This window comes from Aplidium turbinatum, chromosome 15 (assembly GCF_918807975.1).
Source record: "Aplidium turbinatum chromosome 15, kaAplTurb1.1, whole genome shotgun sequence".
NCBI classification, from domain to species: Eukaryota; Metazoa; Chordata; class Ascidiacea; order Aplousobranchia; family Polyclinidae; genus Aplidium; species Aplidium turbinatum.
The window spans coordinates 3,166,644-3,191,581 of NC_137486.1; the positions used below are offsets into that span (position 1 = coordinate 3,166,644).

The following is a 24,938-nucleotide window of genomic DNA, read 5'->3' on the forward strand; positions in this document are numbered from 1 at the left end:
GAAGTCGAGGGGAATCTTTTAAATCCGGGCCCCTTAAATATTCTGGACCCGGGTCCAAAAGTACCACCTAGACCCCCTTGATTGTTATTTATTTATGTACTTTGTAAATGTCCTTGCGATCACATTTTGCTATTTGATATTTAAATAAAGAATGAATTAATAAAGTAGATAGCCTACGAACAGTGAGACGCACTTGAAAATTTCAAAACTAACAAAGGCGTCGTGACGCACAGTTTGAGAATCTCTTACCTGAGTTGTTCAACAGAAGCGCCAAAACGTGCAGCTTTGAGCTGCTTGCACCATTCTACTCGCAATTTTCAAGTTTTTTTTATCACCAATCAACTCTTCACATATCACAAGCAGTTTATTTTGTTCACGTTTCTTGAATGTGTACACAGTAAGAAAATGCAGTGCAATGGAAACAAGCAAGCATGGAGTGTTAATTGCAAATCGATGCCATTAAAAGTGTTTACTTGATTGGCGAAACATGGAGATCAAACGACTTTCAATAAAACAATGTAATGTAGATCAGGCCTACGTCAGCAATTTTGTACTAAAGTAGCGTATGCATTTTGAGAAACAGATTGAAAGTTGAATCCTTGTTGATTGAATTGGAAGAGTTGTAGTTTTGTAGAATCCTTGTTAGGAATCTGAAAAAGAATGAATGAAGAATGAAACAAATGTATATGCCACACAGTCACAGCCTACACACAGCACCTTGGGCCTGTGCAGAATTGCATCGTAATCTACATCAACACAAGTTAACTCATATGTGATAACTAAGAAAACTTTTTTATATGATTAAGTAGGTATCGGCATTTTGCGATGCAACTTTTTGTAACATTTTTTGTTCATAGATGCAAATTTTAGCGGCGTCTTTTTTAAGTGTTATGTCAAAAGAAAAGGTGATAAAGAAACATCAAATATAACCCAATCATTGTGGGAATTGTGTTTGGATTACTGACCTAAACTGAATAGTTTACGCCGGCCAGTCATTAGTTCAGCACTACATAGGCTACCATGTTTTTACATTGCCAACCAACTTAGTGGAATGTTGAGAGAAACCTTCAGCGTGTTAGGCAAACCCTCAACTAAAGATTGTCATTTCTCTACAAATATTAGGAAATACCGCATCAGGCGTTGTATGTGAACAAACCACACGGCGAAGTGCTGCAGTTGGAAATGCGCATGCTTAAATGCAATTTTTTGTTGCTTTAACTTTCGTGTGCAGTTTTCTCACTAACACTTGACCTCGTTTTACAACAGTAGTTCAGAATGGGCTACTGATATGTTTTGTTCGAGCTTTCCGCTTTTTTTATTTTTTGCATCACTGTCAATTTCATAGTTTACAAAAATAGTGTATTCGCAACTCAATTCGTCGTTTATACTTACAAGAATTCTAAAACAAAGCAACTAGATAAATATATGTTTTTAATATTGAAGGAAACCTATTAACATTTTAAAACGAGTGTATGAGTCACCCTTATTCTGTAAAATCAACTCCATTGCGCACGTAGATTGTAAACCTTCCTATGGAAGCCTCGTGATATTGTGAGCTTTAATGCATTCTTATTTAGTCTACAATGTTATCAGAAGACTATTACTGCATCACAAGATTAGTTTCAAGACTGGTTAATAAATCAACTCACTGTCAGAGTCGCGGCATATCACTGGGCAGGAAGTAGTGGGAGTGCGAGAGCATGGTACTTCCTCCAGTCTTCCAAAGCAAGCTGTTAATCAACAACCATTGAATAAGAAAAGTGCAAATAGAATTTCGCATGAACATAATCGTTAATAGACTAGCTTACTGGTACTGCAGGAGTACAGTGTCAAATAGAAAATACGGTTCAACTTTGTAGCTGAAAGATTTTTTGCTCTTTAAATCTATAAAAGTATGAACCTAAATGATTCCTTACCACAAGACAATTGAACTCCGGGTGCCGTTGCTATTATGAGGCCATATGTGCAAATCTCAACCTGAGACACATCAATTGAACTGTCTGTGTTTCTGGGTAAAACCTCGGGCGTGGGGGCTGGCGTGGTTGTGGTAGTGGTTGTAGTTGTAGTTGTAGTGGTAGTGATTGGTACATCAGTGACTCGATTCACTGGGATAGTTGATTGGAAGTTTCTTCCACCAGTGTTTTGGAAACGATTGATCGGACATCGGTTTGCCGATCTGACCAACAAACAATGTGTTAAGTTTTTTAAGTGAAATGAATTTAGTTCTTGCAGTTACCATACCTGCAAGCTTGATCACATTATATTTAACTTTACTGCAAATTTAAGTTCATCAACAATTATTTCAGCTTAGAGTTATCGTTCTGAATTTTTTTAAATTTACCTTACGTATGCCAAACCCAAGTTTAAGATACTCCACGTCTAATCTATTTTAAAGGTTCTCAAAATTAGCCCCTTGGAACATTGATGACCTCTAGTGGCTCAACTTGGCGACATCAAACAAGCCACGTAGCGTTATCAAGTGACCACAAGTAGAATATTATTACAAAAACTGTACTAGTATTTAATAGCAGGTTAATGGTCTTGACAAAGCTATTCGTACAGAATGCATTTTAGAAACCTATAGCCTAATGCCCAACTGAAGCCCACCTGGGCTAAACAAATGTTGTTAACTACTGTAGACTTACTGATAACATGACCCGTCTCCTCCAAGAAGAGGAGCAGAAGTTGGGCAACCACATCCGGCCTCGCAAACTCCATTGCAACCAGTAGAAGGAGGAGGACGGAATAAAAATGTGAAACTAAATGTGAAGCTTTGGAAGAAGTTGTTCCTTCTCCTGGTGACTGGCTCACAAACCCGTTGACATGGACGGCAGGTATGGTAGATTTGGTTTCCAGGGCAAGCTGTGTGATAAATTGCAGTACTGATTATGTGCACTAACTGCTTATTCATACAACTATAGCCTTGATTATAATGAATTCGTCACTTAATCACTTACAACGAATACGAGTTACAGCCACATTGAGGTCCAAAATATATTTTATAAAATCAGAGTTTATAAAAGGCATATGTCTGCTACACTATCTTTTGAAAAGATAGTGTAGCAGACATATGCCTTTTATAAACTCTGAAATGATTCTTTTCATATGATGAATACGGCTGGTAGGCAACGTCACACCCATTATTTTTTGTATGTGACACACTGACCATTACCTGATAATTTGCTATGACATTTTCAAAGTTATAGTTTTTATATTAATACGATATTAAATTTTTAAAAACATTCTAATATACGCATAGGCACCATGGTCAACATGGATAGTCTGAAACTAATTATTACTTTATCATTCTACTCTACTGTACATCAATGACTTCTCAATTACATCTTCAAATAAATACGCATATGTAGATGACTTGGCATTCTTTATTCACGGCGCAAGTGGGAAACAGTAAAAAATATTATGACTGACATGGACATTCAATCTTTCTACATGCATCAATGACGCTTCAAGTTTAGTGAAGCTAAAACAATGATTGCCTCATTTCATCTATATAGTAGAGACTCAAATTAAAAGATTAACATTCAAAGCAGGACACTTCCTTGTGAAGTAACACTCTTATATCTTAGTGTTCGACTTGATTGGTCTTTAACACATCGCAAACACCTAGAACACTTGTGAGGGAAGGTGTCAGCTTGCACTGCACTCTGAAACGTCTTTCTGGTACAAGGTGGGGTGCTATTTATTTAGTAGGCCTACTGAAAACAAATTCTTTTGCTTTTGTTTACACCTCTGCTGAGAAGCTTACTGTGCTGTTATTTGACGCAAATGCACCGACATGACGTTGTCGATATGCCAATCAACAGCACTATATAGGCACAACCAACAACAGCCAGCAAACTGTCACTGGAGGCCTTCGATCAACTCCAACCGACTGCTTGTCTGTCCTCGCTGGCATTGAGCCAGCTAGGGGCGCTAGCATGAAGTTGTCTAGCTAAGTGTTAAACCCAAAACAACGGTCATCTATTACATGCAACCACATCGAGAAAACCACTAAAGCATCGATTGGAATAAAAAAGTTGCTTTTACGCGCTGTACTCGACTTTCTGATGGATGCTTTAGCAAGCAGTGGTGCCATGGGGTGTTGTGTGAAACAATTATCAGGCAGCACATCTCCACTGTGTCATTTGATTGGATCTGCATCATGGGTCATGGCATCGCCACACTTGCCTCATCAAGGCAGAATCCTGCTCTGGTGTAAAACGCCTTATGGTGTAGACATGCTACATTGGGGACTGGGCAGAAGGTGCTGCTGCCTGTGACTGTGGCGAGCCCAGATGGTAGCCCATTGCAAGCTGCACAGACACTCCCATGGTGTAGAAGGCCTAGTTTACATCGACGAAGATACCAGGCAGTGGCTAACCGACAGGTGTCCTAATATTTAGCAATGCGCGAGAAAAAAAAGCCTTTTATCAAAAACACTTTTCCCAAATATTTTTTTAATGGAAGCAACTTACGTGGGCAAGCCTGGTTGTTGCAAACACGGCGCTCCTCCCTTGACTCTCTACAGGACCGACGGAAAGATTGCATAAAGCTTCGTTGGGAAGGAGAAGTTCCAGAAAATCCGAAAATATTCAAACTGAAATTTCAATAAAATATAAAATGATGCAAAGTCTGACGTCAGAAAAAAAATTTACTCGGCATTAAGAACACTAGGTGCCAAGGAATTTGATTTGGATTGCCATTTGTTGTTAATCGTAGGTTAATACGCATAGGGTCTATTTGAAGCAGATACGGAATTACAAAAATGAAAACTTAGGAGGGCGACTAATTATAGTCGTCGGACCACTCGGCATGCGACAGCTCAGCAAGTGCTTCAACTCAGCAAGTTCATTTCAGCCACTGTCCAGTAGGGTGGGCCGTTTTTGACTTTTTTTCGAAATTCAAAAACGGCTAGTCATAAAAAGTGGCACATGCATGAAAAAATTACGTGTGCAAAATTTTGTCAGTTTGGAGGTGCATCTTCTGCCCCCGCAGGGGGGTCAAACTTTCAATTTTTTGAAAAAAAAAAGGGGAAATTTTACTTTCCGTTTTAACATAATTTTTTTTATAATTTTTCTACTGGCTAGTTATAAATTGTAAGTGGGATGTACCCACAACTTTCCTATGTAAAGGCATGCTCGAAGCTTAAGGTTTACTGCCCCCGCATCGACGACCAAAATGCTGAATTTTCACCAATTTGAAGTGCTATTTTTGTCATTGCTCAATAAACAAACTTGTCGCAAAAGGGCGAGATGGTGTTAACGCTGTACGCTCATTTATGTCCTGTCCACTAACTTTGCAGGATGATACGAACTGACAAACTATAAGACGCAGTCTTGCTTAAACTAAAAGCAATAGTAGCCTACGTTTGATGAGTTGCAGCTATAAAACGCAACCTATAATTTAGGCTACTTCAGAATAAAAGCAATATGATCTGCAGATTCCGTAAATGGAATGTACTGTACAGTTCCACTTGAATTGTTATCATGATTTTGTTTACACAAATTTGTTATTTACAAATGTTTTCAGGATGGGCATAAAACGCATTGCTCTATATTACTTTGTTGAGGATATTGGGGGTTTATTCGATAGCTTCTGAGCAGAGTGTAGAATTTTAAAGAAATGTTTTTGGCCATTAGTGAAATTGCTTTCTTTTATCATGGCAAACCATACTGGAATATAAACATTCATAATATAGTCCACACGTTCCACCAATACAGCTGACGCGTTAGATGCAACACATAAACGTAGAATTCTATTTTGGCTGTGTTCAACCATCTTGAGTGGTTCATTATACTTGGACTCCTACCTATATGCGAAATGAATTGATATATCTCCAACTTTCACTGCTCTGTGCATGTGTAGAAGATATTTTTGGTCAGTGCTGAGGTCATTTTCATCAATTTCAATCTCTGGTGCAGGAACTGCTTTATATTTTACAACATCTAGTTGTGTGACAGTGGCTAGCTGCTTTATAATGGGCCCAGTGAAGCTATCAGGTCTGCTAATATTGCCATATCTTTTATAAGATGCCTAAGAGGCAATTCATTACTATGGAGTAGGCATATTAACCATTGAAGTGGCTTTTGGAAATGATCTTCCAGTAGCTTTATCACACCGCCTTTTTGACCTGTGTTTATTGCGGTTCCATCGCATCCAATTGCCATTACATTATCGTAGCTAATTTTATTGGATCCAAGATATTCAAGAATACCGGTAGCTATTGACACATTAGATCAGTTGGCTGCAGTAAAATGACCAATGAAATGATAACTTGGCTCCTCAAGTAAAGTAATGTGTTCTTCAACTTCAAAATGTTTTCGAAGTCGCCAAGCAATTTCATTTTGTTTGATGGTTTAATCTTTTCGGCCATCAAAATATATGCTTTGCAAATTTATGCACATGATAGGCCTACTTTCCATTTGAGTTGTAAACCTTATGTTTTTTCTCGCTCTTCTCACTTTGCTTTTATCTATGACTGATTGAGATTCGCTATCCGTTACAACTCCCGCATCTTGTAGAAATGATGAAGCAATAAGTGCTGCAGACCTATCTGAAATACCAATACGATCGCATGATTCAGCAAATACTACTAAACTGGAAGCAACCTTGCTTTTTCTGGGGTTTTTCGAGGCAAAACTGGGTTGATAATCAAAATCTTCGCAGCGTTCTTCATTGGATGACAAAGTTTCTGAGCTTGAGTAAATTAAAGGTGTTTTAACTAAAGCACTACTTGTGCCTGCTCTTGGGTTCTCACGTAAAGAACGGAATTGTTCTGATCTTTCGACTCTCCTTGAAAAACGTTTAAATTAGATTTTGTGGCCGATTTATCATGTTTATCAATCACCATTATGCGAGTTGTTCTTTGATCAAGAAGGAACTGTTGTTCTGTAACAGGGACACGATTTTTCTGCGGGCAAGTAGCCTACATTGCGGAAAATTGAAGTTAATGGACAGAACATAAATGAGCGTACAGCGTTAACACCATCTCGCCCTTTTGCGACAAGTTTGTTTATTGAGCAATGACAAAATAGCATCTCAAATTGGTGAAAATTCAGCATTTTGGTCGTCGATGCGGGGGCAGTAAACCTTAAGCTTCAAACATGCCTTTACATTGGAAAGTTCTGGGTACGGCCGACTTACAATTTATAACTAGCCAGTAGAAAAATTATAAAAAAAATTATGTTAAAACGGAAAGTGAAATTCCCCTTTTTTTTCTCAAAAAATTGAAAGTTTGACCCCCCTGCGGGGGCAGAAGATGCACCCCCAAACTGACAAAATTTTGCACACGTAATTTTTTCATGCATGTGCCACTTTTTATGACTAGCCGTTTTTGAATTTCGAAAAAAAGTCAAAAACGGCCCACCCTACTGTCCAGGTCAGCAAGTGAGATTGTAGCGATCCATTATTGCGTCAGATAAGTTTTACTTCCTAACAAGTGAACCATTTTAACCCACACGTCATCTTCCAAAGATTTTGTATTTTTCCATCTAAGCTAACTTGCTGTAAAAAGAAGCAATAATGGATCGCTACAAGATTTTCACCTATCATCGGACTTGCTTGGTTATCGCTTGGTAAACTGAATATGCTGACTTGCGACATGTCAAGTTTTGGCTTGCTCAGTTGTTACTTTCTCAGTTTCATCATTTACTAACTTCAGGCACTTACTAAAATATTGTAGCTCACTTGTCACTTGCTCAGTTGTCGCTTACTTAGTTGCAGCTTGCTCAGTTCACAACTGCTGACTTGCAGGATACTTATTAATTATAGGGTATTTCTCTCCAGAAAATTTGGACAATTTTTCGTTGTCTTGATTGGTTTCAAATAGGTCAGTTGTTCAATAACTTAATGCTTTTTGTTGGATTTATTTTTTTAATTTTAAATTGTTATAGCCGCAGTTTTTTCTGCTTTCAATTTTTCACAATGATTTTACGGCAAAATGTGCACAAAAGTTTGTATGTGATTTAGGTAATTTTCACATAGCCTAGACATTTTGAACATCGGGGTAGCCTAAGGTGAATAAACCATTGTACCATATAGCCTTTTCCCTTATATTCACAAAATATAGGCCAACTCTATTTTATAGCCTACCTCTACGGAGTTTCTGAAGAGCACATGACAATTTTAAGTTAGTCTTTGACTCTTTTGACTAAGTAACTCTTTGAGTTTTTACGCTAACTTAAATTTTGAAAAGAAGAAACAAAAGTCGTTGATTTTTGTTGAGATATAAGTTACTTTGCAAGTCCCTCGAACTTTCACGATACTCACTTGAAGCCTTGGAAAGAACTCATCTGTTGGAGAAATGTTGCTACAATGCCATATTCTGGATCGTTGGGGTCTAAAATTACTTCGCATTGTCTAGTCCGGATCATTATTCCCCCATTACAAACTTGGTTACATTCACCGAAATCGCTCCACAAACCCATCCTGACTATAAATACATAAGGGTTATTGGCTAAGTAAGACTACACTGAGCAAACGAAACCAAGCAACAAGACGCATTTAACCTGATAAAAAAAAATAGAGAACTTTTTCGAAGGGTAGCCTACATCTATTTGGTGTCAATGCTTTGAAAAAACTGATTTGCATAACTCAAATGCTTGATCCGTTTGCAACATAATTTCCAAAAGTTCAAACGAAAAAGATAAGTTAAAAAAACTTAATTTGCCAGAAAACTTGATTTGGCAAAAAACTTAATACGCTTTTCAGTTATCTGTCATTTTTTGGCAATCAGTGCTGATTATTTTTGCACGTAGGTACATTAACATGGATGTTTAAACAAAAATATTAACTTTTAATTTTCTTTCTGTATTCCTAGTAGTCAAAGTTGAAACTAGTAAAAGTCGAATCTGCATAGTTTTACAAACAACTTGCCAGTAAATCTGATCTGTTTTTAAAAAATGAACTTCTTACAGCATTCCCGATCTCCGCAGTTCCTTGTCCTAGAACTTTCGAAATTACATTCACTTTGAACGACCGAGTCCAAGCATTGTCTTGATGAAGATTGCAAGCCTCCTCCACAGGGAACCGAACACACGCCCCAAGGCTCCCATTCCGTTACAGCTGAATGAAGAGAAATGGACGTGAATCGTATTTTTAATACATCACTATGATGAGTTCCATGGCCACCAGGAGATGCGGCCTGATTTGTCATATTTTGCAGATTTTGATTACAGCTACTGCTAGTGTTTGACTGACATTTTCTGACATTTCATCTGGGAAAAACAGCAAAGAAAGCATAAAAATATAGCTTTCGGAAAAAATTATTTACATTCGCCCAAATTTAGCAAAATCTAAAAATTTTTGCAAAATGTGGCAAATGAGGCCGAATCCTTAGGTAGCCATGTGAGTTCTAAAAAAAGATTGAGTTGCAAGTTTTGTTGCTGAGTTCTAAATTCAAACAAACCACATTTCAATTCGTCAAAGACATGTTTACATGTTTGTGTATTGACTGTTAATTTTATTATAGGGTAGTCTAGATAAATTTTATGCCTATTTTTGACAGTTAAGTTATTTGGAAAGTTATTCAAAGATATGATGGGTAATTTTAGTTCTTGTTTCAATTAAATCTTCATTGATCATTGCAAAAAATGCTGCGTTTATTTGTTTATGAACAAAAATAACGGAATAGTGGGGCTATAAATATGCGCATTCATCTAGATTGTTTGTTTGTTTTTCGTATCTTTATCCTGCATTGCGGGAAAGCGGACTTGAGCGCTATGCATCGGTGTACGCCTTCCGACGTACACCTGACCCACGCTGCAGCCGACGGCAATGTCTGTTTCCGGTTGTCTACTCTATTTATGATTGAAATTTAGTACTACCCATTACTCGAAATCGAATAAAACATTGTTTGAGGATCTTTGAACTATCCTTTGTATGTTTCCGATCTTCTTCGTCACTCCAGGGGCCGAAGAGCTGTGCCTTTTACCACTTGGGCAGTGGCGGCGACTCGCAGTAGATGTTTGGACAGGTGTCGAGCAGTCACTGGATTGATTCCTCATCCCGTTCACGCAGACCACGCACACCATTTGAAATATGGTAGATGGCGCAGTTGCAGAAGGTGTGGTCTGCGATTTGTTCCTCCTTGCCACACTCACAGATGGCAAATGGAGCCATCCTCCACTGGCGCATGTTGGAGCGGAATAATCCAACGTCGGTGTGAGGGCGGATGAGCCACATCCAGGCTTTCCTTGGAGAAAGCATTCCGGTTGGATGGGGCCGGTGTCGGAGATGAAACTTTGGAGTCTTGAGAAGTACTTCCACTCTGAGCTCTGTTGGTAGTCCTCCCAAATAGCCGCACTGCTGGATTGGTCTTCAGCAGTTTTCACCAAGAGTTGTGCTTCCTGTACAAATTGGTATCTTTATTTTAGTCGCCGGGGTTGCTCGCAGACACACTTGTAGAAACTTGAGTGGAGCAAGTGATTGGGGTTCGTAGCGCGGCGAGAAAGAAACAGAATGGCTTCGTCGCGATGAAGCTCAGCTGGTTGGATGCCTGCAAGGACATGGAGATTGTCCGATGGTGTAGGTCGCAGGCATCCTGTCACGGTGCATAAAGCGTCATTTATGGCAGTGTCAATTTGATAGCAGTAGGCACTGCGACTGCAGACAGGTGCACAGTATTGTGCTGGAGCGTGAACTAGCACAATGGTGGCAATGTGCATTGTGCAGTAAGGCGATGTGAAAATCAAAAAATTTTGAAAAATCAAAAATCGAATTATCACACAGGGTGACTATTGCTATGTAGAGTATTTCTGTAAAATTTCACGCAAAAATATTCAGTAACCTTAAACATGTAGTCGATTTTGTCCTTGGCATTTGTTGCCAGCACAGAGTTGCCAGGTACAAATTTTTTGAAGAAAAAACTCTGTTTATTTTTTTTAAATTGTAAAAATTTCCAACTTTAACAACCACAACAACAATTACATATGATGCGACTGCTAGCTGCCCTTTTAGGTAAAGGCTGGCGGTGTACGGTAAGATATTAAACAATCACCTGGCAACCCTATTTTTGCTTGGTCAGCAAAAACTGATGATATTAAAGCCTTTTTCACTTCTATGGCAAGAGTAGGAATGCACTGTGCATAAGATGACACTTTGGTTTTGTTGTAGTAATATGAATTACATAATCACACAACGCACTGCATTAATATTCGATTGTTTTCGCCGATTTACATTTGTTTTTTGACAGATATAGTAACTGCAACTCTCCAATGGTAGCTTACACATCAACCAACCAACTTTATATGTGCTTGTAAAACGTGCACAAACGAATGAAGAATACAGCCAATGAACAAGAAACAATGGTGAATGTCAAAACATTATACTGCAGCCAATGAAAGAAAGTCAGATTTCGTGTCTGCTTTCGGCAAGACCCTACGCGAAGCAATTCTCGCCCGAATGAAACCATCCTGTCGTTGATGGCCAGCAACACTTCCACAGTCGTTAGTGACTTCCCAAATGAGACGCTGCACAGCCTGAGTATGGGCAGGAAAATGAGGGCATTCAAATTTTGTGTTTATCAAACCCTTTAGTTCATCTATGGTCAAGTGTGAAGCAAGGCTAGACTCAGTAAGCGTGGCATGGTCCCAATCAAAGAGCACAGTGAGTTGGCATCCAAATTTAATTTTGGTTGGGTAAAAATGCGGACAGAACCATCACAAGAGTTACTGCCTTTGCGAATATTTTCTAACATGTTCACAGCAAAAGATCGCAGAGCAGGATCATCACTGGATACCGGGGCATTGTCACATTCAGATGTACCAGGTGCAGCTGGTTCGAAAGGAGAGTCAATTTCTTCATCAATTGCTGCAGAAAACTGCTGTTTTTCTCCAGTTCTCTTCCTCTATCACTTGTGACTTCTTTGCTGCAGCGAAATCATCTCCTCGCTGTTGTTTGAGGCTCTTGAAAAACAATTTTTTTGTGTGAATGATAAATGTAAAGAACACAAAATAATCCATGTAAATCAGTTCAGTTTGTTTTTATTTCTGACTGTCACAACGAAAAACAATATATGCCAAACATAACAAATAATACTCTTTCCGACAAATGGCAGTAAAAAACAGTGATACGGTAGTCAAGAAAAATCTTCTCGCCATAGCACGACTAGCTTTAGTGAAAGCACAAGCCTGCCTTTACAGACATAGAAATCAGAACATCTGAATCACTTTCCCACGAGGAAATGCTTTAGGAAAATGAAAAATCCTTAAACCACCTACTATCTAGAGTTGGTTGCACTACATCTGCAATGGTGAAGTGGGGTTGTAGAATTGGCAGTAACCCATTCTCCTTTTCATATGGCTCCATTCAACAAATGTTGTTAGAAGAGCCATGTCAATGACAACAACTGACTAACCCCAGTACACAACATGGGACATGTCTATGCATGACCCTGTTATCAAAGAATATACCGTACTTATAAAGCCTTAGCCTACATTTCATAGAAAATTACTAGCCAAAAAAGTTTGTAAAGATACCGTATGTAAGAACTTACCTTTTTGTTAACTCTCTTTTGAAGCGTTTTCGTTGTCCTTTTGTCAAGAAGCCCAATTTGGTATAACGGTGCTTCTACTCCACGATAACGTTGGGAGAGGAGAAACCTCAATTGTTTTAGGAATGCGATCTTCATTTGAAAAGAGAATAGTTAGCTTTTTTTCCAGCTTCCTGAAAAATTAATTCCTTGTGAGTGCTCTGTCTCTGTAAACGTGCAATTAATTATTTCAACACATTAAAGTTTTGAAAAGTGTCTGCTAGTTGGTTATTGTAGCCTACGTGTACTGTTCATTCATGCAAGCTACGGTATATGTTAGTATTTTTAACAACTACCCTTCATCCATACAAAGATATACGAGTTGGTCTATGTTTTATGTCACTGCCAAGCTTAGTTAAAACCTGTCAGAGAAAAAGTTGCAGTAATAAAGTACTTGAGTATCACCTTTAACAAAGTAGGCTGCAGAATGCAAGAACATATCGTAGTGTTGGTAAATCAGCAGTGGGAAGCTCCTTGGAGGGTCCAATGACAGAAGAGCTTTCCAAGCTTCTTACTCTCTTTTTAGAACTTTTAGGCATGATTTAACAGTTAACAATGCTACTCACAACAAGGTTAGCTTTATGAACTAAAGATAATATGTGAAGAGATTATTGTATTTTTTGAAAAAAAACATAGCCCACTTACAGTACACAGAACTAGGAATTTAAGTGCTGAAAACTTAGTTGTCTGAGCCTTCCGTAATACTATGAACTTTATTAGTGTCATTCTCAAAGCTACATATAAAAAATGCAGAACCACAAACAGCAACTTCACCTGAATAAGCAGGTCTTATTCCGGAAGACCTGATAATTACAGACACTGCCTCTTAGGCCTACTTTACACAATTTGGAAAACCTAGCCTAAACTAACTTTGAACCGAGGCCTGAATGATTTAACAACCAAGCATAAAATCATAGCAACCATTTCGGCTGAACACAACTTCTTATCTGAATTTTGCAGCCTTATCTTTAATAATATATAATCAGCAATTCAGCATCTCAAGTTATAAATCTCTCAGCAGCAGACAGCAATCGCTCGCGCGCGCGTGTGTGCGGCACACAACGCGTTTTCCCTAACTAGCCATTCAGAGCGCGCTATCTGGATCACGTGGATTGATGCGTTGTGATAGTATTTTTTGTGGAATCACCTTGCAAGAATTAGAAAATACTAACCTTAAAACGCTTACATGTTTACGGATACTGGATTTTATTGCATAAAACTTTACAAAAATACTCTACACAACAGTAGTCACCCTGTGTGATAATTCGATTTTGTCCATTCAAATTTCACATCGCCTTATTGTGCAGGGTGTCAAGTTCGGCTCCTCAGCCTTAGCCGACCAGACGCCTTAGCAAAGCTGTGCGTGTTGAAATCTTTTTGCGTAGTGACTCCAAATGTTGACGGTAAGTGAGCGACCTGTCTAGGACTTTCCTAGATATTTAGTGTTCGGATATTTGTCATAACTTTTTTGTATTGTGTTTTTTTAAACCTTTATTTTCACTTTTCAGCTTCGTATTTTGTTTTGTTGTGTGTTTTTGTGTGTAGGCTGTTTTTGTGTGTAGGCTGTTTTTGTGTGTAGGCTGGCCTGGTTGTTTACTTTATAAAAGTTGAAGATGTAAAGTATGCTTCGTTTCAAAAGTTGATTGCTTGATTTGATCTTTATCCTCGCACCGAGAAAGCTTCTTTTAGAGATTAAACCTGACAGTTTTGCGTAGCTACTTGTAGGCCTAGATGCTTTAAACAACTGAGCTAGGCCTAGTCAATGAGTTTGACGAAGTAAAATTTCTGATTGTTGAAGTGTTGTTGTTCTTAAATTATTCCAACCAAACATAACGTGTTTCATAGCTAAACAATACATAGGACCTATAAAACAAACTGTGGTAACACTTTCAAGTGCAGTTATTAGGTTACAAATCATCGGCATTACTGAGAGTCACATTTATGAACTTGTTTCATTGGTCCCACATTTATGAACTTGTTTCATTGATCCCACATTTATGAACTTGTTTCATTGGTCCCACATGTCTTTCAGACTTAGGTGCCACTTTTGTGCAATAGACTGTACACTGTACAGTACACCAACATGGCTGAAAGCATCCAAAACATTATGTATCACTGTCCCTTGCATTTAAAGCGCTATGCCTCAACATGGACCGGCCCACCAACTTCAACTATCCAATAATGTACTTCCAATAAGTGTATATCATCTGCACTGAATGAATAAGCACTGGCATAGCATACAGTATACCACATTTACTTTTACTCACCACAGGGTTGGGTATTGCAGCTCGTACTTTCAACTTGTGTGGTAAAATCTTCTCCAGAAAAAGCGTTTCTTAAATTTTGGAAGATATCGAAGTTGTTGCGTTGCTGCATGCACCGAGATCGTGTTGCAGGTCGTCCTAGACTGGACAGGCACTGCCTGGACCGGGTGGCTGTCCCTCCACCACAAATCCGATCACACCTTGTATATTCTGTCCACAGGTTGAAGGAATATGTGATGGGAACTGCATAAAAAAGTAATTATTGAGTAAATAGCAGGAAACACAAATTTGGAAACCTGTTTTAAACAACGACTGACTATATGCAATTAAACTTCAGTTACAGAGAAAAGGCGGTGGAATAACGCAGCGGATAATGCGTTCGCTTCCCAATCGTGCAATCCTGGTTCGACTCCCGCTTAAGATGGTTGTTGAAAAACACCACTTACCTTTGCCACCTTACTCTCATAAGCGCCGAAGGCTTGGTATAATGAGAACCTTGTCTTCTCATCCTCCCATGCTTAGATTAAGTATGGCACTCGCCTTGATGTTAAAGCGAAAATGTTTATTCTGACAGTCCCCTAATGGCTATCCTTTTGTGTTTCTATATCAACTCTTTATATTTCAAAGCTTTCTGAAAATTTTGTTTTATTCGAACAGTTGCTTTAATCAAACTTTAAAGAATCGTGTTATCAACTTAAGAACCACAGTTTATATTCAGAATTTACTCAAAGGTGTTACGTATCAAAATTGAATAACTATTTTCGTTTATTTTTTTCAACACTATTTTGTGCTTAGTTTTTGATCAGTTGAGACTGCAGATGTGAGTTATTAATGGGGAATATTTCTGATACATACCAGTAACGATGATAGTTACACAAAACATAGCCTATAGGCCTATCTCTTGAAATGTAGGCTACGTGTATGAATTAGAAGGGAATTATGTTGACTGTTGAGTAGAAGTAGGGATTTCTGAGTAGACGAAGCCTAACCTAGATCAACATAAAAACTCATCTGTTTATCACCATCGGCATTATCGATGACTTCGATATTTAGACCAAGTCATAATGGTTACTGCAAGGCTGAACTGGGTCTAAAGCAATAGCGATATAGGCCAGAAAACATTACCATTCCACATTTCAAAATTTTCTAGTTTTAGAAAATAATTATTAAGTTGTAGCTTTCCTCACCTGTTGTAGTGTTGGTGGACGGAGGCGGGGGAGCTGGACGCAAGCTAAATATTTGAGCGGAAATAGAAGAAAATAACAGAAAACAAACAACCGCTTTAAAAAATTTTATCATGATGGTCGTTGCTGCTAGATCCTGCACGAACAATAAAAAACAGTTGAAACATCTTAAACATAAATCTAGCTCGTTCGTGCTTGGAGTTACAAAATCAAATGGTGGGAAATTGGTGTTTGGTTTAGCAATACATTTTTCTAAACAAAGAGTCACATTTGTATATTCTCAATCTCTTGTGTTATGCCTTCACTCCTGTCATCAACAACAATCCTTGAGGCGGACAGCTTGTGTAATCGCTGCTCGCAGCAGCGCAACGTTTTTCTTTCAAAGTTTCTCTACTTTCAACATCGACATATCATTCAGTGTGTTGATGTGTTGACAGCCAGTCTTCCCAGATCTCATTCTTCAATTTAGCTTCCAGTGTCGGCACATATTCGTCCAGAATACTACAAGTCCGCCCCGTTAGCTCGGTGGTTAAGCGCCCGGCTCAAGATCACGTGGCACTGGTTCCACTCTCGGGGTGTGCGTTTGAGCAACGCATTTCAGGACTGCTCTTACTCCATGCAGCAGTATCTAGTGAATGGAATAATTCCCTGGCAATAACACTTCAACAATCGGAAAACTTTACTCTGTCAATCTCGGTAACCGGCCTTGCGTCAAAAGCCTCCACAAGTATGCGAAACTACCAGAAATAACCAATCAGGGCTTTATCAGTCCGAAGATAAAGATTCAAAACCAACCAACCAATCAAATACGTGAAAACTCAATCAACCTACAAACCACGAGTTATCTCGTTCTTTGTAGAGCGCAAGTTCAATTATGGAATAATATGCAACAAGATGTAAAATTTCGTAAAATACTTTAAATGTTAAGTGAATCAGTCTTACCAGTGGACATCTGCCTGGCCGATTTAAGTAAACAACTTTTATGAAATAAATATTGTGGTAGGCCTAATAGATAATGTGGTATAGGTTACAAATTTAGGATAATTTCAGATCACGTGTTTGAAAAATGTAACATCAAAACTGAATGAATTCCGCCTGAAACTGACAGTTATAATAAATTGTGCTGCTTCTCAAAAGTATACCACGTACTGTATTTACAGCAAATCAAGCAACTTTGTTGTTGATGAAATATGCTGAGACTTGATTTCTTGAGAGACATTGACCAACTAAATTTCAGTGGTCAAAAATATTTTAACAACAATTGCGGCTCGCACTGCACACGATAGCTCATCAAAATACTGCACGGCAGCGCACGCGGCCGCGCACTCTGCGCGGTTGGCAGTACCAAGCTGCTCAGGTCAAGAAATTTACTTGAATTGAACCTTTTTCTTCTCGTCACTTTCGGCGAAGTACCATATGTTTAGTTCATATTATGCTTTATGTCACACAGCATATAAATTTGTGGATATGTCAAAGCTGAACTTGATGAACGAAGTTTAATAGAAAATGTTTTCGACTTTTGCATCATCGTGGATACCCTACAATGTCAACGCATCATCTAATGCATTTAGTTAATAGGCTAAAAGCTACATCAAGAGCATTTACAAAATATTACCTCAAGTTGTCTTTATGTAAGCTTAAGTCTTTCCTACCAATTGCAGTTTGTTATCTTTGGGCCGTTAACGCCTCCAATAAATCACTTTTGTTTACGCTTTCAAGCAGTTAATCAAAAGCTGTACCTCAACTTAAAGCGTTCCAATATATAACGTAGGCCTACTAACTCTCAGCTGAAGAAAAAAACAACTAAAAACAATGGAAATCGCGTTTTAACACAACAGTCTTCACCCTTCTTCGTACATAATGTTTGAGCTGTCATGTTGTGGAGGTATATATGTGACCGGCATTTCCTTCCCGGAGGCAATCAACAGTACCACCCTCTGTCAACTTGTCCGTTTCGCCTTCAGCTACGACGGGAATCGCCAATGATTGGTCCAATACTATTGATGAACAAGTGTCAACAATTGTCCCGTTACCTTTGAAAGCAAGGTGCGGTTATATTTTTATAAAGTCAAAAAAATAAATGTTAGGGTTAGTTTCATTGCAACAGCATTTTGCTGCGAATATGATTTTTTCAGAATGCTTCCATCACTGAAAGGCTTTCTAAAAGTTTTCAGAGTTAAAGTTCAAAACACAATAGGCTAACTGAAAATCGTTTCACGGAGGGTAGCCAAGGCTTTGTACCAAGGAAAATTATTACAATACTGTAGTGTATATTGCAACTGGTAATCTGTGATTAGAAGGTATAGTAGAGGTGTACGGAGTCAGGTTTTGTGGCCTTTTGCTCCCCTCCGACTATATTTTTCTCCACTCCGAATAGGGTCGGATTTAGCTGATGGGGGCCCGGGGCACTTTTAGATTGGAGGGTGCCAGTGCAAAAAAACTTTTCGCGCCTACGGCGCGAAAACCTACCCCTACGTCTACAGTAGCATTACACAGCATTTTGCAGAAACTTCAAAGGCTGAAAGAAAAAAAATAACACAAAATAACATTTTCTACTTTGAGGCCCTTCAAAAGGGGGGCCCAGAGCACCTGCACCCTCTTCCCCCCCCCCTAAATCCGGGCCTGCCTCCGAAGTATGTGATTGATTGTGCATAAAGCCAATTCTGATTGCAATTTTCTGCTGACCAGTGGTCATATTCTTAAAAATCTCGCAGCATATCTTCGCTATTGCTAAGTTGGGTAATTGTTGGTTTTGATTTTATTCGATTGTGACGGAACGACGAGAAATAAATTCAAAATAAGCATTTTTATAACTTTCGTTTCGACTGTTAACATTTTTTGTAACCTAAACTTCTAAACTCGATTTAAATAAAGTTTAAACTGTACAGAGTATCCTAAGGCTTACCTATAGCTTATAAATGGCAATTTCTTAAGAGTGGTATGCAAAGGGTGTTATGCAATGATTTTAAAAACAAGGTCGGCGTATCATTATTTGTGTACACTGTATACAGTTTATATAACCCGAAAAAAGAAAACCGGTCTGACTCAAAAAAAAAAATCTTATCTGCTGATTGGTGGTTTAGAAATGTTACAGTTAAAAGCTTGGGAGGCTCGGTTTGTTAACTTGACTCTTTGCTGAGACATCTCTTCTTTACAAAAAATGCAGAAATTTGAATAAAAAGTTTGCTTTGTAATCTCACAAAGTTTGTTAAGTTGTTTTTTATGTTTGTTACGGTCAAACAAAAATTATATAAGCTAACTCGATGTAGCTAGTAAAATTGGTATCTTTTTTACCTTGATTGAACGTCTGCAGACGTTGAATAAATGTAAAAATTACCAATTTTGCTAGCTGTGTACCGGCAAGTAACAACATGAAGTATAACATTATTCTAACTTAAAACAAACAAAGTATTTAAAATTGTCTACTTTATTCGAATTTTGCTCCCTACATTCATTAGCACACTAACGCAATTGCCTGAGCACGGCTTGTTTTATACCATGACCATTACTTTCGAGTTGACGATATACCGACTCCGATGTTTATTGTAACAATTTAATCTAGTTTGAAAAATGAAACCAACAAGCAGGGCAGTTAAGTAGATATATTGACCCCGGTACCAATGATATCCTTGGCGGTCCAAATTAAGACACTTTTAAAGAAACGCACCATATCCAAAGAATACGCGGTGATTTCCTAAAATTTCCGAGTCGTTTGGGAGGATTCCGGATCCCAAAAATCATCTCCTGCCCGTGTGTCCAAAATTAAGCCACCCTGTTGAGGCCCTATCAACTCTACTGCCAACCAGAACACATTTGTTCGTTTGTGTGATAACAAGATTGAATAAACAAACAAATACGTCGATGGTTTCCAAGAAACTAGAAAGCTCACTGTCCTCAAAAAGCTCATATGATGACGTGGAAAGACAAAACGTTTGGTCACGATTAGAAGAGCTTTGAGAGTAATCGCTGCAGAAAAAAATAGGATTGTGTTTCTATCATGGCAACCAGCGTAGTTCTTCTCCTTTCATGAATTGTACTGTTTATTGCTGAAAGTACGCTACATATTTCTAATTGCAATATCAAATAAATTTAAACAAGTAGGCCTGATTACTAAATCAAATAGGCGGACTGAGAAACAATATCGGCTGTTCCAGTGGTTCGCAACCTTTTTGTTTATCTTGGGGAGCCTTTTTTGATGATATTCAAATCTAAATTTCTCCCCTATAAATTTAGTTTGCTAAACTAGTTTACAGTAATATTTTAATCGAAGTCTTAAATGAAAAACTAAATTCTCACAAGAAATAAGCTCTTAGCAATTCCCACGTTAACAACGCTTGGCCATAGATACCGATAGATACTCTACAATCTTTTAAGGTTTTACCAATGTCTTAAAATGAAAAGAAGTTTTTATTTCAGTATTCTTCGATTATTTACTTCACAATGTTTGTGAAGTAAGCAACGATCATGCTGCTAAAAGCGAAACTCAATCAATTGTATATTCTTCGATTATAAAGTGGATGCACAAATTGCTGATAAAAGGCAAGTTGAAACTCTAATTAATTTGTTCTTTAAGAACTTTCTACTGGAAAGGCCAAACTCTAAGATAAACCATTTCTAAATTACTTTGATAATGACGAGTTTATTTTACTTGAGTTTAGGCTACTCTACTTGGAATTACGCTCTGCATTACACACTTCTGCATTATGGATAGCTACCGTACCATTTATTATTTGGTTGACTTTGAATCTTTATCCGTGGACTGAAAAAGCCTCTGAAAGATTAATTTTGTCATTGTAGCAGCTTTAAACCATTGACGCAAGCCCGGTTACCCAGGTTGACAGAATGAAGTCTCCGATTGTCGAAGTGCTGTTCTCTGTGAATTATTTCATCTTAGTATCACCATGGTATCACTGAATCGAGACCAGTCCTTCAAATACGTTACTCAAGCGCTAACCCCAAGAGTCGAACCACCGCCATGTACAATATTTCATCGTTGCATTACTGCAGGTCTGTTACCCAAAAAATATCTCTAGAGAGAGGCTTTGGACCACGGACGCAGGTTTGGTTACAGAGATTGACCAATTAACAGTTGGCATTCACTTGCAAGGTAGAACTGTTATCTTTTTTTCTTAATGCTTAACACCGATAATGATATATTTTAAAGGAATGCCCAAGTCAATCCAGTTGTAATTAGCTTAACCACTACAATTTATTGCTATTAAACTGCTACAATGTCATGCAATTAAAATTGGACTTGATTTTGCTTTTCTATCAGAGAGAAAAATGTCTTCTGTGGCGATAAATGTTTGCATAAAAAGCAATTGCAAGCAGGTGATTGTAAATTGCAGGTTTTGAGTGTTCGCAACTTTTTATTTAGTTAAAGTTAAGCCGGCTTAAAATTGACTGAATAATGTCCCTTCTTTTTAAGAACGGATTTGGTTTTGTTGTTTTTATAAAAGCCACTCCTCGGTAAATATATTTCGCCGCTAGCTTTCGCCTGGAGGCAAAGCAAGACCACAAGCACGCCTTCATTTTAAATCGCAACATCTCAACCACAAACTACAGGAGCTCGAACTTGATCAGTTCCCTCAGGGCCCTGTGCCTGTCACCGACCATAACTTTCATCAAACCCGGCAGAATTTTTTTAAACATAATTTAACTACAAACTCGTCGATATCATGCTCACGTCTAAGTTTACAATTTAAACATTTACCAAACTATCCCGGCCATGAAACATCAACGGGCAAGTTCAAAGCATTTGAATATTAAAGCAAAGAAGCTGCATCCAAATTGCATCGTTTTGCATTTTATTTTGATAAAAAGCATAAACTTAACACCAGCGAGTATAGGCTATAGTTGAAACTAGCTGAACTAACCCTGAGATCAATCGCCATGTTGATGGATAGTATATCCTCACGTTTTATTTCTTCTATGATGATATGTGATCAAACGGTTACAGGTTCGTTGACAACCCATGCAATTATGCTTGACCTCAATGATGGTAAGCGGCATTTGATATATGAAGACTAGGGCCAGTAAAAGTTATTAAAGTTATATTTTGTTTGGTGGTACAGAAAGTTGTGAAACTGATGGCAGTGAAACAAGCTACGTTGTTACACAGTAGGCCTATGTAGGGTATGGGATGGAATGGAAGAACTTTTTTCCTCCTCCATCCTGATATTTTCTTCCATTCCATTTCCATTCCATCACTAAAATTTCTTCCATCTTTTTCCATTACATCTTCCATCTGATAATTTGTGGCTAAATTTTAGATAGAAATTTAACAATAATATTTTTCTAAGGATTAAGTACCGTCTGGTGTTAGAACTACTGTAGCAAACATGTAACTGGGGTCTTGCTTTGGTGCAACTTCAAAACTTGGTCTGCAACAGAGTTGGATCAATTATGTAGTTTCAGTTCAATTAGATTAGCCTACAATCAGCCTACATCGTTCTGAAATTTTTAAATCACAATTTTCTAAATGTTATTAATTACATGTTTCAATAACAAAAAATAAATCTTTCAATATTTATGTTCAACAATGATTTATTACAGTTTGATTTTATCAAAGATTGTACGGTAGATTTATTTTTGGATAAAACCTACCTAGTAAGTGATATGTGCAACAGCAGCTTACTTACCGTGCGTGCAACTTACCAGATATAATTAATTTTGGACTAAAATGTCTGAAATTACAGTATAATATTACACGTCAACAAAAAATTATCAATTACAATAGCAATTGCATAAAAATGTGTAATCAATTAGATTTAACTACAATTGTAGTATTTGATACAATTCTGGTGTGCAGAGAGCGCAGCGAAGTGGAATGCGTTGGGGTGGCTATTTTCCGAATTCTGTCAATTCATGTGAAACATTAAATTCAATTTCGCTTAGATACCGTAACTGCTTGGTTTTTTCGATGTCTCAGGTCTATCGTCCACAAGTTTCGGCGGGTTGGTGAAGTGTAGGAGCGGCTGTTTTGTTTGTTTTCGTGGTGGTTACTGCCTGGTGAGTGTTTGGAGTTTGTAGCGGGGTAAGCCGTTATGATCGAGATTATATCCTGTAATCTCGGTGGTAGTAGGCAAGTGGCCGAGTGGTTAGCGCGTTGGGCTCGCAGTCGAGAGCCTGCATGTTCGACTCCAGCCACCCGCACTTGCTGTTGTTTCTCTGGGCAAGAAACTTTACGATAATTGCCTCTACCCAGTGATCGATTTCGAGTAACGGGTAGTACCAAATTTAAGTCATAAGTAGAGTAGACAACCGGAAACAGACATTGCCGTCGGCTGCAGAGTGGGTAAGGCGTACGCTTAAGTCCGCTTTTCCGCAATGCAGGATAAAGATATGAAAAACAAACAAACTTCTATCGCCTAAATTTTATTTAAAATTGTGGAGGTACCTTGAGTCAGATAACTGCATGATTTTTTCGGGTCCTCCACATCGACAAAAGCTGTATTTTTGAGCCTATATGAATATCAAAAACACATGAAGATAGCCTACAATGTAGCCCAATGCACTTATATGAAGCTATAAGCTATTGAAAAGGCCTTGATTGATTGGTTATATCACAACACTTCGCAGTTGGATTTTTAAAGCGTCAATTTTAAATATAATGCATGCTGTCAAATAATGTTTTTGTTTCCCGAATTCTTTGATTTATTGTGTAAGTGTTTGCACAAATAGAGTCATTCAAGAGCAATGTAGTGAAACTATGCTACTCATAAAGTGTGAACGTTGTCGACTTCTCGTGTTTCGAACAACCACCAGAACAACAGTCGTGCTGGGTCAATACGTACAAAAAATCGAATTATTTATTTGAAGAAACGTTGATCAAACGAAACTTTCACTCAATTTATTTTATCACTTTTGTATATCGTGATACGGTGTTAAACAGTTTGTCATGGAATTGGAATAGAATGATGGAAGACTGTCTACAGTCTGATCATCCATTTTTTTCCATCCTTGACATTTTCCATCCCAAAATCAGCCTTCTATTCCAATTTCCGTTTCATTCCATCTCATCCCCTAGTTATAAGTTCTATTTCAAAAATTATAAAGTCATAAAAAATCATATTTTCTGTTGGACGGAACTCGTCTAAAAATTAAAAGCTTTGACAATGGCTGCCAAGAAGGGACCCACATCCAAATTATTGTAATACACAAGAAAGTCTTTCATGGTCTGCATGTTTTCTACTTGCCAGATTTTTTTGACACAAAGCGTAATTTTCCTTGGAAATGCTGCACCCTTTCAAAGTGTTGTAAAATGCACCATAGGTGGGAAGAGAGGTTTGATTCAACTATGAAAAATCATCTAACCATTCAATCATTCATAAACAAAAAAAAACTTTTTTTGTTCTACCCCATATGCTTTAATAAATTGGTCACATGAAAATCTGGCAGCCAAAAAATTAGAAAAATCAAGAAACATTAAAGTAGATGTTTTGACACACATAAAATCATTATTTCGCGTCACTACAAACATAATGTCAGGTTGAAGAAAATAATTCTGTCTGGGCAAGATGATGTCGTACTTTCCGTAGAACCCTAAAACAAGCAATTCTTTTAAAAAATTACGAAAACGTTTCATTTTTAATCGAACATAGGCTACTTGTGATTAGACTCATCCGGACTACATTGGCGCTTCCTCAAATTGGCGCTTCTTCAAATCATCATCATGTGCCTCTCCGATCCGAAGGTGGGCTGTCATTTGCTTCCACATGTCACGTTCTTACGCTACTCTTTTTTTCTTTTCCGATGCTTGACAAGTCAGCCTACGTAGCCTACTGTTTTACCTCATCTCCCAAAATTCGTCTCCTTCTACCCCTGCACCTCCTTCCTTCCACCATAGACCTACCTTCAAAGACCAATTGATGTAGCTGTCCTGCCGAACCTCTCAAAATATATCCCACGAATTTCATCTTTTGTTTTGCTAAGTCGTTTGCCTATCTGTCGCAATCCAAT

General features: G+C 38.1%; 1 protein-coding gene across 1 annotated transcript; it reads right to left on the reverse strand.

Moving 5' to 3' along the window:
- Positions 1-351: 351 nt before the first annotated feature.
- LOC145784556 (uncharacterized) lies at positions 352-16,109 on the reverse strand. The gene is made up of 9 exons (XM_082596398.1): positions 15,981-16,109; positions 14,797-15,036; positions 8,914-9,063; positions 8,269-8,431; positions 4,476-4,597; positions 2,646-2,862; positions 1,917-2,176; positions 1,650-1,730; positions 352-650 (listed from the first exon to the last, which is right to left on the reverse strand). The coding sequence occupies exons 1-9, from the start codon at positions 16,090-16,092 to the stop codon at positions 643-645; spliced, it is 1,353 nt and encodes a 450-aa protein (XP_082452524.1). The 5' UTR covers positions 16,093-16,109; the 3' UTR covers positions 352-642.
- Between the last annotated feature and the right edge of the window lie 8,829 nt (positions 16,110-24,938).